The sequence below is a fragment of the Leuciscus leuciscus genome (genome assembly GCF_965113295.1).
Source record: "Leuciscus leuciscus genome assembly, chromosome: 16".
NCBI classification, from domain to species: Eukaryota; Metazoa; Chordata; class Actinopteri; order Cypriniformes; family Leuciscidae; genus Leuciscus; species Leuciscus leuciscus.
In genome coordinates this window covers 15,949,606-15,968,154 of record NC_138740.1, presented here as the reverse complement: position 1 = coordinate 15,968,154, position 18,549 = coordinate 15,949,606, and the positions used below count along the sequence as shown (strand labels likewise).

Here is an 18,549-nt window from a genome sequence, read left to right as displayed (position 1 = left end):
TTGTTTGACATTAAATAAATAACACTAGTTATGAAACATAACACTTCAGAATAATCAATTTGTTAACATACATTTTTAAAGCATTTAGGTTAATGTTAATTTTTACATATACTAATACATTAACATTTGTAAAAATTTACATTAATGCATTATGAATTAACATGAATTAACAATAGTGCGTAAAAGTCTATTTATAAATGAACAGTAACAGAATAATAAATGCAGTAAAAATAGTTTATTGTTATTGTTATTTCATGATGTTGAACTAATGCTAATCAAATGAACCTACTGTTAAATGTTTCGTTACTTGATTATTTCCTTAATCTTTCATGTATTCTTTACAAACCAGCACAATGGCAATTATATTATTCCCGCACATTTAAAAGAGAACTGTGAGAAACATTCTTTGCATATCTCCGGTGTGAAAGAGACACTTATCAGGGTGACTCCAGCTCTTCCATGATGACATTAGTAGTGTGAAAAGTTCAGATGTGCTATAAATAAATTCATTAGTCAGTGTTTTTAACAAAACAATGAATTGCGGCTTTAGAAAAAGATAACAAATGGGTTAATCTTTTTTTGTTTGACGTCTCTTTTACCCTCCCCTCCTTCATTCCTCTATTTACCCTCCCCTTGTTCACACAGTTAATGTTTAATTTTTCTTATGTGACGATGCCTATAAACACATTGATCTAGCTCGACCTTCATCAGCAATCCATCCACCACACACCTGACATCTGCAGCTGAGGGCCAGAAGACATGGGACTTCCAAGGATTCCAGAAGATGTTGCATTAATCCTACGCTGGATATGGCTTCACAGAAACTACCTGATCATCTTCATCACCCCTTTACTAATATTGCCCCTGCCGCTTGTCATCCCAACTCCGGTAAGTGCCTTTCTGCAAGAGTATTTTGTGGAAAATCAATTCAAAGCCATTGAACATGTTAACCAAAATAGTTTCTTTATGCATCTACATTTTGTGTATGTGAATTTTTATTGCCAAATGACTGAAATATGTCAATGTGATACCGGAACATTTAAAAAATAAAATCTCATCAGCAGCTGAATGATGGCTGAAAACCTCACTGCTCTTATTTATGATCTGTGGAACACTATATTTACACAGCTTGCGGAGGTCATCCTCAAGTCACAAACAAAGAAAATGAAGCCATGTGGCCCACTGTTATAACATCTTGAGACCGGGTTACTCTGACCTTAAGAACATCAGCTGAAAAAACAATGCACAAAACTCTACCATTTCAATAATTGATTCAAATAGAGAGTAATGTTAACCCTTAAATGCATACCTCGGTTCTTTAGTGACCTGGTACATCATTCACTACTCTCTTCCTCATCCATTTTTTTAAGTTAGACATCAACCTTCTTAGTATTCCTCAAAAAATTCATTATAAACAATATAACAAGAAAAAAAAAATGCTATATTTTATTCTTCTGTAATTGTTACGCTAATATCAGGAGAGTTTTTATATTATCGGGACAGGTAGAGATCCATCCGTGTTAGATATAGATCCGGGTCGCTAAAGACCCGAATATGTAAGAATGATTGTCGAAACATTCATGCATTTAAGGGTTAATAAAAATAAAAAGAATGATCAGAAATGTAAGACCCCCTAAAGTGGCCCTAAACTATTAGTGTTATTTACTCCTTTTTTTTAAACTACACTAGAATTGAGCTACACGATCCATCATGCACCACAGCACATTCATACTCTTATATTACAATGTTTAAAGGTCCACCAAACACACACACACACACACATTACAAACTTTCAGAATTTCATCTTACTTTTTAGCCATATAAATATCAGAAACTGCACCAAATTTGTCTAAAGCTTCTGTTCCATTAAAAAAAAAAAAGACTTATTTCATTTTTCAGGCTTTACATGGTTAAACATATACAGCCTTTTCTCAAGCAATAAAGCATCCATAAAAGTAAATGAATTAAAAATAGTTTACAGTCGTTTATGTTCAAGGGTTAGTTTTATCAGCATTCTGAGAATGATCGATGTAGGTCTTCAAGAGATACAGTAGTGACCAACCCGATCTCACGGGAAAACGTACAAATTTTACAAAGTGGCTAATTCGTACGAATTCATACGACCTCACTCGTACGAATTAGTAAGATTTTTGCAAAATCGTACATATTTTACGAATTGGCCAATTCGTATGAATTCATACGAATGACCTACCCCTGACCCCGCCCCTAAACCTACCCATCACGTGGGTTTAGACAAATCGTACAAATTCGTACGAGTGAGGTCGTACGAATTCGTACGAATTAGCCATCTTTTTATCATTCGTACGAATTCGTACGAATTGGTCGTGAGATAGCGTTGGTAGTGACCCCTGGAACCTGCACTAGATGTAAGAGATAGAATCAAATCCCACCCTTTCCTCCCCTTTGACAAGCTAAGATGAGCGGATTGCCATAGACCTGAGATCACATCTTAGATGCATTTTGCATCTTATTCACATCCAATAATTCTCTTCTACAGAAATGAGCCCAACTTCTACGTGAACAGGTGATGTATTCCCTTACGTTTTGACACATATGACTATTGTGTTCTTCAGGAGGCGAGATGTGGTTATGTCATCATCCTGATGGCACTGTTCTGGTGCACAGAGTGTATGCCTCTCGCCATCACTGCCCTGCTGCCCGTCGTCCTCTTCCCCATGATGGGCATCATGGAGTCTGAAACGGTATTGTTAAAAAAAAAATCCATGATTAGCATTTTGTATTAAAAAAAATTATTTAAATACTTAAAGGTATAGCGGAGGATGTTTTACTTCCTGGTGGGTAACCTATACTATTGGTCCTCCTAATTGTCAATCATTCTGGTGAATCGATCAAACTTTTCCAAAAGTGGAGAGGGCGGGTCTTATCTAAAATTTGGAAAGATCCTCCGCTATACCTTTAAGAAGTTTCTATCTATCTATCTGTCTATCTATCTATCTATCTATCTATCTATCTATCTATCTATCTATCTATCTATCTATCTATCTATCTATCTATCTATCTATCTATCTATCTATCTATCTTTCTGTCTATTTGTCTATCCATCTTTATCTATCTATCTATCTATCTATCTATCTATCCATTTATTTATCTATGCACATGGCTTGTTGGTCAAAACTGAGTTGATTCTCAGTTAAAGGGGTGGTTGATTATGATTTCACTTTTCTAACTTTAGTTAGTGTGTAATGTTGCTGTTTGAGCATAAACCACATCTGCAAAGTTACGAAGCTCAAAGTTCAAAGCAAGGGAGATATTTTACTGTTTTTCTCAGTCGCTTTGGTGCATTTCTCACATCACTATTTACATTTGCACAACAGTTAATGCAGTTCTCAAAACAATTAGTACAAACTGCAAAACCTAGTTGATAACCTGCAAAACCGTGTCACTTGCTCAAAATGGATAGCTCATTCCTCAAAAGCAAGTATTCATGTCAATAAAAGTGTCAGTGTCATCAAGATGAAAAGTCCTGACACCATTGTTTATGAACAAGATATTCAAATGGCTTTGTCATGTTTTCATTATGACAGTTTACTCTGTAAATGTTTTCCAATGCAAAAAAGTCAGATCTTGGTGACACTACCTGAAAATGCTCAAGACAGCACTATATACTATTTATTTGCACAGCCATTTGTAAAGTTACACATTACTGTATTTAGTGAGGTAACTGAGTACAAGACACTGAATATGTATGTTTCACATTTTTACTGCATATGCTCTTTGTAATTCTAATTTGTTCACAGCATTGTGCAAAAGAAAAAAATACACCCTTATTTACAACAAACATAAACTCCCTGTGCACAACTGGAAACAATATTGCAGTACATATTGGAACTGAACATACAACATACATAGTACTGTAATCATTCATGCACATCCAGACATTCCTCTCTGTCTGAAAGCTGAGATTCGCCTGAGAGAAACTGTTCAATTTAGGAGACATTTTCAGGAAAAAAAAGATTAAAAAAATGGTGTAAAATTAGCTTGACAGATTTTGACAACTAGTTCAACATTTTTGTATGTAATGACTCAAGCAATGAAATGAGGACTATTAGTTTTATATGGAATGACTGTATTCAGCATTCACAAGTATAGTTAATTTTGACTGACATGACATAAGCAAATGATAAAACAGCAGAGAGTTGTATGAAAGCAATTGATGCATGTCCAAAAGCATTTGCAATTTGTTGGAAGGAATGAGAAACTGCTACTATGATGTGCACAAATGACTAAATGTTGTGGAGGTTGAATTAACTGTTGTGCAAATGTAAATAGTGATGTGAGAAATGCACCAAAGCGACTGAGAAAAACTGTATTTTAAAGAAGTTGCTTTTTAAGGACTACAACAAAGGGACTACACGAGCTTCCTCCTGGGTTAGTGACATCACAAACGCTAAAATGTACATAAACCCCGCCCCCGGGAACGCGATTTATAGATTATCAAGACAGAATATGCAAATCAATGACTAGAAGATAACTACACATAAGCTACATAAATTCATCAACTAACCATTCAGAAATGTCCTGTCGCAATCTATATGTTGTCACTTCTTCTTGAGTCTTTCCATATTTGTCTGACTCCGGTTTAAAAATAAAAGGCTAAAGGTTTTTTATATTTTCAGTGCATGTCTGTGTGAGGTAAAATGACACAAGCTGTTGAAGCTCCGCCCTCTGTGCCGGGAGCAGCAGCTCATTTGCATTTAAAGGGACAGATAAGAAAACGGTGCGTTTTTGCTCAGCCTCAAAAAGTAACAATTTTAACATGCTATATAAATTATCTGTGGGGTATTTTGAGCTAAAACTTCACATACACCCTCTGGGGACATCAAAGACTTATTTTACATCTTGTGAAAAGGGCATTTTACCACTTTAAACTGTCAAACTCTTCACAACTTTCACAAACATTATTTCATCGTGTGAGCCATCACATGCAAAATGATCAATTGAGTGATCAAAATCTGTCAGACATGTTATATTCCATGAATGTTTGTAATGTTGTAATGTTGTAATGTAATTTGGCAAATTGCATGTCGTTGTCGTTGTAATGAAATAGGAATCACAAGCTTATCACCAACATTTTTGAACATAGAGGAACATCACAACTGTGAACAGCAGCAGCTACATCAATGCTGTATTTGTATTCATACAGTACATTTAATTTTGTAGAAATGTGTTATATGTAAGCTGAAAATTATTGTCATGGAAGAGCAATAGGAAGATATGTAAGATATGTATGTGTTAGAGAAAGACATAATACAGTGTGTAAAAATGAACAAGCAACTGTGAATTTTAAGTTTACATGTAACACATTTCTGCAAAAATAAATGTACTGTATAAATACAAATGTTCATTTTTCTTTTAGTGTGCAACATTATTGATTTTTCCCAGTCAATATTTACATACTGTCTGAATCTGTATTTAAAAAGCTCAGTGTGATACACGGACAAAACTGACAGTCTTGTATAGTATAAAAGCAGTTAGTGTCAACAAAAAAAGTTTTAAAAATAACAAATAAACAAAAAACACAAAATTTGTGTATAACAAATATCTCCATAGAGAAAAAATATATATAAACATTTTGACCAGCATGGCTCACACGATGATAAAAACACCTTTTATTTTGGTGCCATTGGCCAATTTACTGACACAATAATAGATTTTGAAGCATGAATTAAATGGTTTGGGTGAGTTACTTCATTTTTCAGACATGCATTAGAGTTCTGATGTTCCAACAAACAATTGTGACACTTAAGCTTACAGTTTAGAGAATGTTAAGACTGTTTCGAAAAATGTCCCAAAGCGATTGAGAAAACTGTATATAACTAAACATAATGGCATAACAAGCAAACTACTCACATAACAATTGTTATATAGTTATCATAAGAGATAATCAGTTTTATTACTGTAGTCGCAAGCACAAAAGCATGGAAAACTACTTTAAAGTAATGACTGATCACATGCCTAGAGAGATTTACCTTCATCAGCATGAGAACTATTTGTGCAAGCGTTATCTCTAATGATTTGAGAACTTTATGGGCCATAAAAGCAGTTTTTATGAACACCTTTGAACATGTCATCAGCCAGACTGTAATATATCTTTATTTTCCTTATCTTTCCATCTTTGACTGATTTTAGACACTCTAAAATCTAATGAGTCTGTCAATAAGGAAATACAACCACAGCATACCGTGCTTTGTACCTTATCCCACAATGCAATGCTCTCAACTTGACTTTCCATCTCCCAAATGAATGGTTATGAACATCTTGACTCTCTTTCTCAGATTGCCAAACAAATTTACACAAAATTTGATTACAAATGCTTATTTCTAAAATGTTTACTTGATTAAATTTTTTTTAAACGTTTAACCATTGTGTAATGCGTACAGTTTCACATACTATTTTTGGCACTTCACTCACAAAACTTTTGTGTTCTCTCACAGTAAGAGAACTTCTAATAGTCTAATGACTGATAGCTGACATAGTTACAGGTACTTAAAGTCCCCCTGTGGTAAAAAATCAAGCTTTTAATGTTGTTTATACAGTATGTCTATGTGGTGTCTATGTCTATGTCATTTTGGTGATCAAAGATGAATTTTAAGGGATACAATTATTGACTACGGGGGACTTTAAAGTTAGTAGAATGTCTAAAGTGGACTATCAAAATAGCATTACCTAGATTTTCATATTATTTCCATCACAAAGGTTTTGTGAGGGAACGCAGTTTTTTGGGGTATATGCAAAAGTTTTGCATGAGAACACAAGCATTAAAATATATTTTTTCCCTATTATCATGTCAGTTTGGTGGCTCCATACACACTGTGTATACAGTAAAAAAAAATGTACCCAACCCATGTTGACCAGAACTAAATATGACATTAAGGCCCGGTTTCACAGACCGGGCTTAGATTAAGCCAAGATTAGGCCTTAGTTTAGGACATTTAAGTCGTTTTTTTTAAAATGTATTTTAGAAAGAAAAAAAATTTCTAGTGTGCATCTTGAGACAAAACATATTTTAAAAACATATCTCAGTGCAAGTTGCTTTCAGTTAAAACAGCTCAAACATGCATTTTAACCTGGGACTACACTTAAGCCTTGTTTGTGAAATCGGGGGTGTTACTTTGTGTTTCAGGTGTGTGTTCAGTACCTAAAGGACACCAACATGCTGTTTATAGGGGGTCTGCTGGTGGCTATAGCTGTTGAACACTGGAATCTCCATAAGCGCATCGCTCTGAGTGTCCTCCTGGTAGTTGGAGTTCGGCCTGCTTTGTAAGATCACACACGATGAAATCGTACGCTTCATTTCTGTCTCGATCACACACTCACCTGTTTTTCACACTCACTTCTGCAGGCTGATGCTGGGGTTCATGATCGTAACAGCCTTCCTCTCCATGTGGATCAGCAACACGGCCACCACAGCCATGATGCTGCCCATTTCTCAAGCTGTTCTCGAACAGCTCAGCGCCACAGAAGCAGACTCTGATGAGAAAGAGCTGAGGGAAGGCCAAGATAATCAAGCCTTTGAGTTGACCGAGGTCAACATCAAACATCCTTTGGACAATGTCACTAGTGACAAACCCAACGGTATGTCTGAAATGTTGACACTTTTAAACTTTATTTTTTATTATCTTATAATGTTAACCTGTACATTATCTTAAACATCTCACAAGGCTTCAAAACTTTTACGAATGTATTATGTGAAGCTTTGTTACGTCAAGCTGTTTAGGTTTCGAAACATTTTTCCGTTTAAAGGGTGTTGATCTTGTAAACCAATGAACCAGTGTTTAATATATGATGTTACGGGCCAGTTTTATAATGTAGGTTTAGTGTTTGTTTAATTATTTAAACATTTGCAATTGTTTGGGCTGTGTTCTCATTGCCTTGACACCATTTTGACTGGCAGTTGGCAGCCTATAGTGCTTTGAACGCTTCGAAGGAATGAATCATTTGGCACAGAATTTGGTTTAATTGATTTGGAGTTTCGAAAAAGCTCATTTTGACAACAGTCGATAACTAAGACGCAAGAGAAAGCGACTCAGTGTGATTTGAGAGAAATGACAGTACAGCCATTGTTACACCAAATTCTGTGACCGTAGACGGCTGTTGTAACCCTAACCCAACTTTACCCCTACCATTACTACAGCACCTACACTGTAAAAAAAAGTTGCTGCCTTAAATTTTTCAGTACACTCAACTTGGGTGTTTAATCATTTCAACTTAAATTACATCAAACTTGAATCTTGTATAACTTGTGTAAAGTTGAAAATTGCTTAACTTATTTTGATGAGTTAAAGCAATGTAAAAACATATGTTGTCATAACTAATTGATCATATACATTTACAGTGTAAGAATTTGTCATAGAATTTTATGTAACACCGGTTTAAGTCACACGAATGAGCAGAACAATATACAGCATTTCCACTAACCAATCAGTGGTAATAACACACAGTCTTAAAACTTACATCCCACCTGTTCTTAATCTTGACAGTCAATCCAGATCAGGAGGCAAGAATCAATTCACTCTCTGAATGCAGGAAGAAAGAACGTGAAGCGAAGTACATTCGTCTCTTTAAAGGAATGAGTCTATGCGTGTGTTACTCCGCCAGCATCGGAGGAACTGCCACCCTAACGGGCACCACACCAAATCTTATTCTCAAGGGCCAGATGGATGCGTACGTTTGTCAAGTTTCCTGTCATGACTCTGATCTGTGTTGTATAAAAAATTAATTAATAAAAAAAAAATATTAAAAAATTATTAAATCTTAAATGATAAAATCATTCCCATCATTGTTTTGGTAATAAATATTATAATTATTTAAATGTTTTTCTCTTTAAGATTATGCATGGTTGTGCACACAATCTGATGGACCTACAACATAAAAATGTGCATACAGTACTGGAGCCAAATTATAAACTGCACACATTTGCCCTTTTTTACAGGATTTTTCCAGAAAACCATGGCGTGATCAACTTTGCCAGCTGGTTCGGTTTTGCCTTTCCTAACATGTTGCTGATGCTGGTGCTGTCTTGGCTCTGGCTGCAGTTCATGTACTTGGGTCTTAAGTGAGTAACTTGCATCCTTTACATTAAATACGGTGTGTCCTAGACATACAGTGAGTGTTTTTAGCTAGACCATTATCAACTCTTTTGACTCCTATTATTCAATACAATTGTTAAAAAACAATTTTGACTAAAAGTATTTCTGGCATTTCTGCTGAAATTATGATAATTCTGCTTAATTTCAGACCTTTTTATTACCAAGATTCTGATTCTGTATATTACTTCAATAGATATTAGGGGGGAAAGAAATAGGATTTCATGTTGATTTTTGCATACATTAGTGCTGTCAAATCAATTAATCGTGATTAATTGCATCTAACATAAACGTTTTTGTTTACATGCGTCGGTATATATTATTATTATTTTAATATATAGTGTATATATGTGGGTGTGCGTGTCTTTATATACATATACCAACAAAAAACAAAAAAAAATTTAAATATGTGTGCATACACACACACACAGACATAATCTAATATATATAAATATAATGATACCGTATACACACACACATATATTATGTAACTTTTATGTTAGATGCGATTAATCACGATTTATCGATTTGATAGCACTGACTAATATATAACCATATATATTTAATTTAAATAATCATATAATATCAAATGATGCCTCATTGAAAGTTTGAGTTGAGTAGATGTAGGCTACCTAATGGAAACAGCTGGTCATCAAATGTTATCTCAAAAGAAGCTTACAGAGGAAAAACCTAAATAAATTTGAATGACCTGTTAATTTTAATCTGATGTTTTTAAGGTAGAAATCTGAGGTTGGTTTAAGCATTCTTTCATTCATTGTTTGGTGAATTTTTCTCCCCAGTTTTAAAAAAACGTTTGGCTGCGGTTCGAAGAATGAGGGAGACAAAGACGCTTACAGAGTGATGAAGAATGAATATAAGAAGCTGGGATCGATATCTTTTGCTGAGGGCGGAGTGCTTGTCATCTTTGTGATCCTGGTGATCCTGTGGTTCACACGAGAACCAGGCTTCATGCCAGGCTGGGCTACCGAGCTCTTCAACAAAAACGGACAGTGAGTACACTTCACCCCAAAACTTATAGCAATAGTTTAGTTTTAAACAAATAAAATTTTTAAGTTTTGGTCATTGCATTTGAATTTCTTCCAATTTTCTCTTTGTCTCCGTAAAGATATGTCACCGATGGCACTGTGGCCATTTTCATGTCAACCATGTTCTTCCTCATTCCATCTCGGATAGACTTTCTCTATTCGATCGATTCGCATGATAAACATGATGAAGAAGCTGAAGAAGATGAGCAGGAAGGTAAAGTGGTTCTGCTTTCAGAGTATCCGCACAGAATATTTATCACTTTAAACCAGGTCTTAAACCAGAGCTACTGGTCCATCTGTTTTATAAAGGAGGAGCAAAAGAGGAAAAGAAGAATAAACTGAAGGGTACGCCCACTCTACTAAACTGGAAGGTGGTGCATGATCGCATGCCCTGGAACATAGTCCTGCTCCTGGGGGGAGGATTTGCCTTGGCAAAAGGAAGTGAGGTAAGAAGATGACAGAATGACACATTAAAATGGCAGTAAATGTACATTCAATAGTCTTTTATGGAATTACAGTTAAAAGGAGATTTGTTTTACATTTTCTGAAGAAAAGGAGAAAGTTCTGTGAAGTGCTGCTCACCCATGTGAAACTTGCCGACACAAAGCTGGGAGATTTGGATGGTTGCTAGGGTCTTTTTATTGAGAAAAAATAATGTGTAATAATGTGTTTTATCATGTGTAAAATGGTAAATGTTAGACAAATTACGTGCTGAAATTGAATAATATAGATGTAATGTAATATAATGGGTAACACTTTCGATAATCCACTTAAGAAACTTTGCAACTACAAAATTCAAATAGCAGTCATTAGAGTTTTAGTAGACTGTCTAATATCTGATAACACTTTATTTGATGTCAACTTATTCAACTAACCCAAACCGTAAGTCTACTAATATTCTAGTGAAAGTTAGTTGACATTTAGCTGCCCCCACACCCCCGCCCGTGCCCATATATATATATATATATATGCGTGTGTAACTAGTAGTAATATGTGAATGTGGAGTTTCGTGATGTGATGTGGAGTCATGCAAAGTGATGTGGAGCGATGCGAAGTGAAGTGATGTGGAGCGATGCAAAGTGAAGTGAAGCGATGTGAAGTGATGTGGAGCGATGTGATGTGAAGCGATGTGGAGCAATGTGAAGTGAAGCGATCTGAAGTGATGTGGAGCGATGCGAAGTGAAGTGAAGCGATGTGGAGCAATGTGAAGCGATCTGAAGTGATGTGGAGCGATGCGAAGTGAAGCGATCTGAAGTGATGTGGAGCGATGTGAAGTGATGTGGAGCGATGTGATGTGAAGCGATGTGGAGCAATGTGAAGCGATCTGAAGTGATGTGGAGCGATGCGAAGTGAAGCGATCTGAAGTGAAGTGAAGCGATGTGAAGTGATGTGGAGCGATGTGATGTGAAGCGATGTGGAGTGATGTGAAGTGATGTGGAGCGATGTGAAGTGAAGCGATGTGGAGCAATGTGAAGCGATCTGAAGTGATGTGGAGCGATGCGAAGTGAAGCGATCTGAAGTGAAGTGAAGTGAAGCGATGTGAAGTGATGTGGAGCGATGTGATGTGAAGCGATGTGGAGCAATGTGAAGTGAAGCGATCTGAAGTGATGTGGAGCGATGCGAAGTGAAGTGAAGCGATGTGATGTGAAGCGATCTGAAGTGATGTGGAGCGATGCGAAGTGAAGCGATCTGAAGTGATGTGGAGCGATGCGAAGTGAAGTGATCTGAAGTTATGTGGAGCAATGTGAAGTGAAGCGATGTGATGTGAAGCGATCTGAAGTGATGTGGAGCAATGTGAAGTGAAGCGATCTGAAGTGATGTGGAGCGATGCGAAGTGAAGTGAAGCGATCTGAAGTGATGTGGAGCAATGTGAAGTGAAGCGATCTGAAGTGATGTGGAGCGATGTAATGTGATGTGAAGCGATGTGGAGCAATGTGAAGTGAAGCGATCTGAAGTGATGTGGAGCGATGCGAAGTGATGTGAAGCGATCTGAAGTGATGTGGAGCCATGTGAAGTGAAGCGATCTGAAGTGATGTGGAGCGATGCGAAGTGAAGTGAAGCGATCTGAAGTGATGTGGAGCGATGCGAAGTGAAGTGAAGCGATGTGGAGCGATGTAATGTGATGTGAAGCGATGTGGAGCAATGTGAAGTGAAGCGATCTGAAGTGATGTGGAGCGATGCGAAGTGAAGCGATCTGAAGTGATGTGGAGTGATGTGGAGCAATGTGAAGTGAAGCGATCTGAAGTGATGTGAAGCGATGCGAAGTGAAGTGAAGCAATCTGAAGTGATGTGGAGCGATGCGAAGTGAAGTGAAGCGATCTGAAGTGATGTGGAGCCATGTGAAGTGAAGCGATCTGAAGTGATGTGGAGCGATGCGAAGTGAAGTGAAGCGATGTGAAGTGATGTGGAGCGATGTAATGTGATGTGAAGTGATGTGGAGCCATGTGAAGTGAAGCGATCTGAAGTGATGTGGAGCGATGCGAAGTGAAGCGATCTGAAGTGATGTGGAGTGATGTGATGTGATGTGGAGCAATGTGAAGTGATGTGAAGCGATCTGAAGTGATGTGGAGTGATGTGATGTGATGTGGAGCAATGTGAAGTGAAGCGATCTGAAGTGATGTGAAGCGATGCGAAGTGAAGTGAAGCAATCTGAAGTGATGTGGAGCGATGCGAAGTGATGTGAAGTAATGTGAAGTAATGTGATGTGATGTTTGTGTAGGTGTCTGGACTATCGGTGTGGTTGGGTGAAAGCCTGGCCCCTCTGCAGAGCATCCCACCCTTCGCCATCTCCCTGATCCTGTGTTTGCTGGTGGGAACGTTCACAGAGTGTTCCAGCAACACGGCCACCACCACACTATTCCTGCCCATTCTTGCCTCTATGGTGAGTACACAGCATACAGAAACCTACCAAACCTAGTCTACAACATAAATTACACACATTCATTCGACCTAAAAGTGAATTTCGAAGTTGAAGTGTTTAACTTGCCAACAAGTATGGAAGTGGTAATAATGCGTGGTCTCTGTTCTCAGGCCACAACTATCGGGCTCCATCCGCTCTATGTGATGCTGCCCTGCACGATCAGCGCTTCGTTGGCATTCATGCTTCCTGTAGCCACTCCTCCCAACGCCATCGCTTTCTCTTATGGCAACCTCAGAGTCTTGGACATGGTATGGTTAACCACATTTTATATGAGTTTTGATGTTCCATTGGATTTTATAAAGCTTAAGTGGGATTTGAATGTGAAAATAAATTTTTTGGGGACATTGTATATGGAAAAATCAGTGGATAATTGTATTTTCCTTCTGTCTCCAGGCAAAGGCGGGCTTCATTCTCAACATCATTGGCATTCTGTGCATCAACCTCGGCATCAACACATGGGGAACGGCCATGTTCAACCTAGGAACCTTTCCCACATGGGCCAATGGCACAAATACCACACATACACCATGAACGTCTTTACGTCACATTCTTTGGTTTAGTGAGAATACTGAAGGGAAAGAAAGGGGATAAAGGAAGCTAATGGCATCATCAAATGCACAAAAGTGTCAGTGTGCAGTATTAGAGTGTGTAGCCCTATGGAGCAAAAGCTTAGTTTTTCTCAAAACCTCTTGAAACGATCATTTCAAGCCCTAAATGAAGTGGCCAGTAAGGATTTACAGCCTCCATTTAGTTTTCAGAATTATGCATCACTTATTTACATATTTAAAGTCACTCAAGTATGAGGACTTGTAAATGTGAGTTGGCTCCATGTAGCGCATTTTGCCCCAATGTGGCTCAAATCTGATCCAAGTTCAGGTTTATGCAGAACCTTTTTTTTTCTACAAACTTTGTGGCTCTGGTTTTCACAAGTAGGTTTTCTGTTCTTCCATTTGTGCTGGTTCACGAAATTTAATTTAATTTATAGGGTCTGGATAAGACCTTTTATATTTTAGATCCCTTTTTGGATCTTTGTCTATTTAATAGATTTTAATTACACATTTGAATCATGAATCTTCATTTGTGAGGTAGCGCAGTTAAAGAAATGCCCCTTAATTGGACGTACTATAAATGCTTAAATGTAAACTTAAAATTTTTTTAGAATGTGCTTTTTGTCAAATAAAATTAATTTTGTGCAAACTTGTGAGAACTTTCATTCACAGCACCTGCTGTAGCAATATTGTTGATAAATGGGAGTATATTTAAGTACTGATGTACTATAAATTGCAAATGCAAGGTAAATCTTGGGACCTGCATTTGTTTTACAGGGTTTTATCGCTTTTCTTTTAGGTTTTTTAATGTTTTTCAAAGATGACGCTTAACAAGTAGGCATTTTGCGGTTTAAAAATACAGAAAAAAACAGCAATATTGTAAAACATTACTATTCAAAATAACTTTTCTATTTGAATATATTTTAAAATGTAATTTATTTATATGATGGAAAAACTAAAATTTCAGCAGCCATTACTAACAATCTTCATTTATTATTATCAATGTTGAAAACAGTTGTTCAGCTTAACACTTTTGCTGTAACCGTGGTACTTTTTCCCCCAAGATGCTTTGAGAGTTCACAAATTATTTTCCTTGTTGAATAAAAAAAATTATTAAAAACACAAATTTAACTCTAGTGTATATTAAAATTCAAATACAATAAAGTATCTAAATTTGCTAGTGATAAACAATAAGAATGTCCAAAATAATTGTTTATAAGACAACGAATGGCTATAAGAAAATAAAGACAACTTCAGTAATTTCCAAAAAAATCAACATATACATTTATTTCTCTTTTATTCCACACTGGCGTTTGAACGGTCCAAAACATGTTTCATTTTCTCCCCTCTGAAAATCATTTACAATAAATCACAATTATAAATAAAGCTGTTACATGTCTGACTGGAAACATTTTTCAAGTTATTCCTCCATTTTACACACCTTCACAAGTCCTTGAAAGCCTCCCCCCTTATTCATAAACCAAAAACAGAGTTTATTTAAATCATCCTCCTAAATGCACTTCTTGCACTATGAATACAAGGATCCTTGGATAAGAGGTAAAACCTAACCTCTGCTATGTGCACTAAACAGCTGTGAGGGCTCTGGCTCACTGGAATGTGTGATGGAGAGATGAGAAGAGACTGTTGATCTCTTTGAACTACTCTTCTTTAGACAGCTGAAAACAGATATTTCTTTCCTATTGTTTTTCTACAAAGACAAAAAGAAACCACACGAACCAGACGTTTGAAATGTCAAGGCTTGTAACGTGTGCCGTGTTCCCTTTTCGGCAGACTTTTTTTTTTTTTTGCACAAACGTTGTTTTATCTACACAACCTCTCGTTCGCAGTATGAATTATGTACTTTACGCAGACCTTTGGATGCAAAAGTTCCTAGTATCAACATATTCATGACGGCTGTGCACCATAAACTCCTTTTGAAACTCATTTTTTGCTCGATTTTTATCCACACAAATAAATCAACATCTCAAAATTAAGCAAGTTTGTTCACGTATCAAAATATATCTAATTAAACACAAATCTATCAATTAAGTCAAGGTCTCACCATAAAATCATATTATATTCTATTTAGGATGAAAAGTTCACAAGTATGAAATTCTGATGTAGCTTATTCTGACAGGGAAAGTAATACTCAACATCAACAATATATAGTCTTATTTGTGTTAAACTGTGAGGACGGCCCACTTAAGACGCCCCCCTTTCACTCTCTCACACACACACACACACACACACACACACACACACTCTATCTGAATCAAAACCCCCACTCATACACACACATGCTCACAATGAATAGTAAAACCTAAGTACCATTCACATTACAGTGCCTTGCCCATAAAAAACATGGGACTAGAGTGAATTTGCTCATGTTTGGGGTAAGTTACAAAATATAATAATATATCTATATTTGCTGATGTGAACAATGGCAGTGTGAAATCACAATAGGATATGTATGCATTGGACAAGACCTTATGATACGACACTTTAGATCTCAAAAACAGGCATGACCTGCAGTGCAGGTAGTCGTCTATGACACTGATTCGAGGAGGGCGTGACCGCTGGACAAAGACATGTGATTGGTTCTTAGGTCTGTCAGTCAAACTCTCTGCCTCAGTCCCGTCCCACCGCTGTCTTACGGGCCTCCGCTGTACGAGTAATCTGCTTTGTTGTGCATGACCAGCTTGTTGTCCACAAAGTAGAAGCTGTCGGACTGCGTCTCGTAAGGATGGAGGACCATCTCACGTACTGAAATAAAAGAAAACACGTCAGAGAGCTCAAATCACCATTGAGATATTGCAGATAATGTGATAATTATGAAGCTTTTTTAAAAGCTCATAGATGCTGTTAGGTCAATGACATGATGTTCATTACTTGTCTGTCATATAGATAGACGTTTATAAATTTGAACATACATATGAATAGTAATTTATTCACCGTGAAATAAATTTTATAAACACACACACACACACACACATACACATATATATACATATACATACATACATACACTATATATATATATGTGTGTGTGTGTGTTTGTGTATATATGTATATATCATGTATATATGTATATATAAAATATGAATTTGTGTATATGTAGGTTTATACATTTTAACGTGTGTATATACATATATATATGTGTGTGTGTGTGTATATATGTATATATCATGTATATATGTATATATATATAAAATATGAATTTGTGTATATGTAGGTTTATACATTTTAACGTGTGTGTATATACACATATATATATATATATATATATATATATATATATATATATACACATATACATATACATATGTATTATGTTCAAATTCATAATCAGTAGGGTGTTACTATGTTACTATGAAGTGAATCTATGCAGAATATCATTATATATTTGCATAGACATTTGTATTTGAACTATATACCACAGGAATGAATTACGTTTAAATTAAATCAAAACAGAAAAAAAGTCATTTTTAATTCTAGTAATATTTATTGACTGTTTTTACGGTATTTTTGATCAAATAAATGCAGCCTCTGTGAGCATAAGAGACTTCTTTTATAAAAATAAAAAAAACAACCTCCGTTGGCAATGTTGCTGGCACTTACTGAGATCCTCTGAGAGCGGCGGGAACTCGTAGATGTGCTCACAGGTGTTCTTGCTGCTGGGGATGCAGAAGCCAAACTCAAAGTCGAAGCTCTTCAGCAGCTGTTCGCGGAAATAGTGCCTCTCAATCATCCGGAAGTTATTGATGGGGATGTCCCCTACTGTGAACTCAACACTAAAACACAGAAACAAGGTAGACAAGATATTCAGCAGAGATCTGGCTCTTCAGTGTTCATTTATATGTAGTTTTTCACTTGGGGAAATTTAGATAGTTGTTTACTTATTAACTTTTCTACGGCTGTTCAGCATTCCTTTCCTCAAAATATTACGTGAACTGGATACATTATTTATAATGAGAAGCTTATTGCATCTCCCTCTACATTCTGCCCTTTAGCATGATTATGTGATTTATTCGACAGGTTTAATTTAGAGACATTATTTATGCTCTTTTTGTTGTGATTATTATGTCTGACCTTAATAAGCATGCGCCTGTTGTGGTGGAATATGAGTAATAAAGGAATAAAGGAATCTGTCCTTTAATGTGCTACTGAGTTTATTTTCTCCCTTTGCAAGAGAGGACAATATGATAGGACAGGACTCCAGTAATGATCTAATAATGCAAATATTTAATGATATTCTGCATGGGTTCATTTTTAGTAACTTTACTCTCCTGATTAATTTAACAGACATTTGAATTTGAACAAATATAATTTTGATTGGTTGAACTTGACCTGATGGTTTCTAGGAAAATGGTGCATTAAAGGGCAACATACATTACCATTCAAAACTTATTACTGTGAGTCCTATAGAAATCATTCTAATATGCTGATTTGGTGCTAAAGAAACATTTCTTATAATTATCAATGTTGAAAACAGTTGTATTGCATAATTTTTATGAAAACAGTGATGCATTTCTCAGGATTCTCAGATGAGACAGTTCAAAAGGACAGGAATTGTATAAAATAGAAATCTTATGTAACATTATAAAATGTCTTGTCTTTACTTTCCTTGATGAATAAAGTTATAAATGTATTTCCTATACACGTTCCCCGGACACGTTATTAGGTACACCTGTTCAACTGCTCATTAATGCAAATATCTAATCAGCCAATCACATGGCAGCTACTCAATGCATTTAGGCATGTAGACAAGTTCAGCTGAAGTTCAAACTGAGCATCAGAAGAAAGGGGATTTAAGTGACTTTGAACGTGGCATGGTTGTTGTTGCCAGACGGGCTGGTCTGAGTATTTCAGAAACTGCTGATTTACTGGGATTTTCACACACAACCATC

General features: G+C 36.3%; 2 protein-coding genes across 3 annotated transcripts in view; one reads left to right on the top strand and one right to left on the bottom strand.

Moving 5' to 3' along the window:
* Positions 1-701: 701 nt before the first annotated feature.
* Positions 702-15,563, top strand: slc13a2 (solute carrier family 13 member 2). 2 transcript variants are annotated; one of them, XR_014198583.1, is made up of 13 exons: positions 702-888; positions 2,595-2,723; positions 7,166-7,302; positions 7,385-7,617; positions 8,523-8,706; positions 8,975-9,097; positions 9,929-10,138; positions 10,255-10,388; positions 10,484-10,620; positions 12,894-13,055; positions 13,205-13,342; positions 13,488-15,285; positions 15,329-15,563. XR_014198583.1 is itself a non-coding variant. In XM_082140416.1 (12 exons), exons 1-12 carry the CDS (start codon positions 760-762, stop codon positions 13,623-13,625), a joined length of 1,854 nt encoding a protein of 617 aa, XP_081996542.1. In that variant the 5' UTR covers positions 702-759; the 3' UTR covers positions 13,626-15,563. The 2 variants fall into 2 exon arrangements, 1 of the variants encoding a protein (XP_081996542.1); XM_082140416.1 differs by having other exon boundaries at positions 13,488-15,563.
* unc119a2 (unc-119 lipid binding chaperone a2) overlaps positions 14,900-18,549 on the bottom strand; it is a 23,780-nt gene continuing 20,130 nt past the window's right edge. The window contains exons 4-5 of the mRNA XM_082140426.1: positions 17,261-17,433; positions 14,900-16,405 (exon numbers count right to left, since the gene is read on the bottom strand). Of these exons, the coding sequence (XP_081996552.1) occupies positions 16,293-16,405; positions 17,261-17,433 (286 nt within the window). The 3' untranslated portion in view covers positions 14,900-16,292. The remainder of the gene's footprint in view (positions 16,406-17,260; positions 17,434-18,549) is intronic.

Excerpts from the sequence above, each read along its gene's own strand:
- slc13a2 (XM_082140416.1), top strand. The coding sequence starts at position 760 with ATGGGACTTCCAAGGATTCCAGAAGATGTTGCATTAATCCTACGCTGG. Across the intron at positions 889-2,594 it reads CGCTTGTCATCCCAACTCCG|GAGGCGAGATGTGGTTATGT; the intron begins GTAAGTGCCTTT and ends TGTGTTCTTCAG. Across the intron at positions 13,343-13,487 it reads ACCTCAGAGTCTTGGACATG|GCAAAGGCGGGCTTCATTCT; the intron begins GTATGGTTAACC and ends TTCTGTCTCCAG.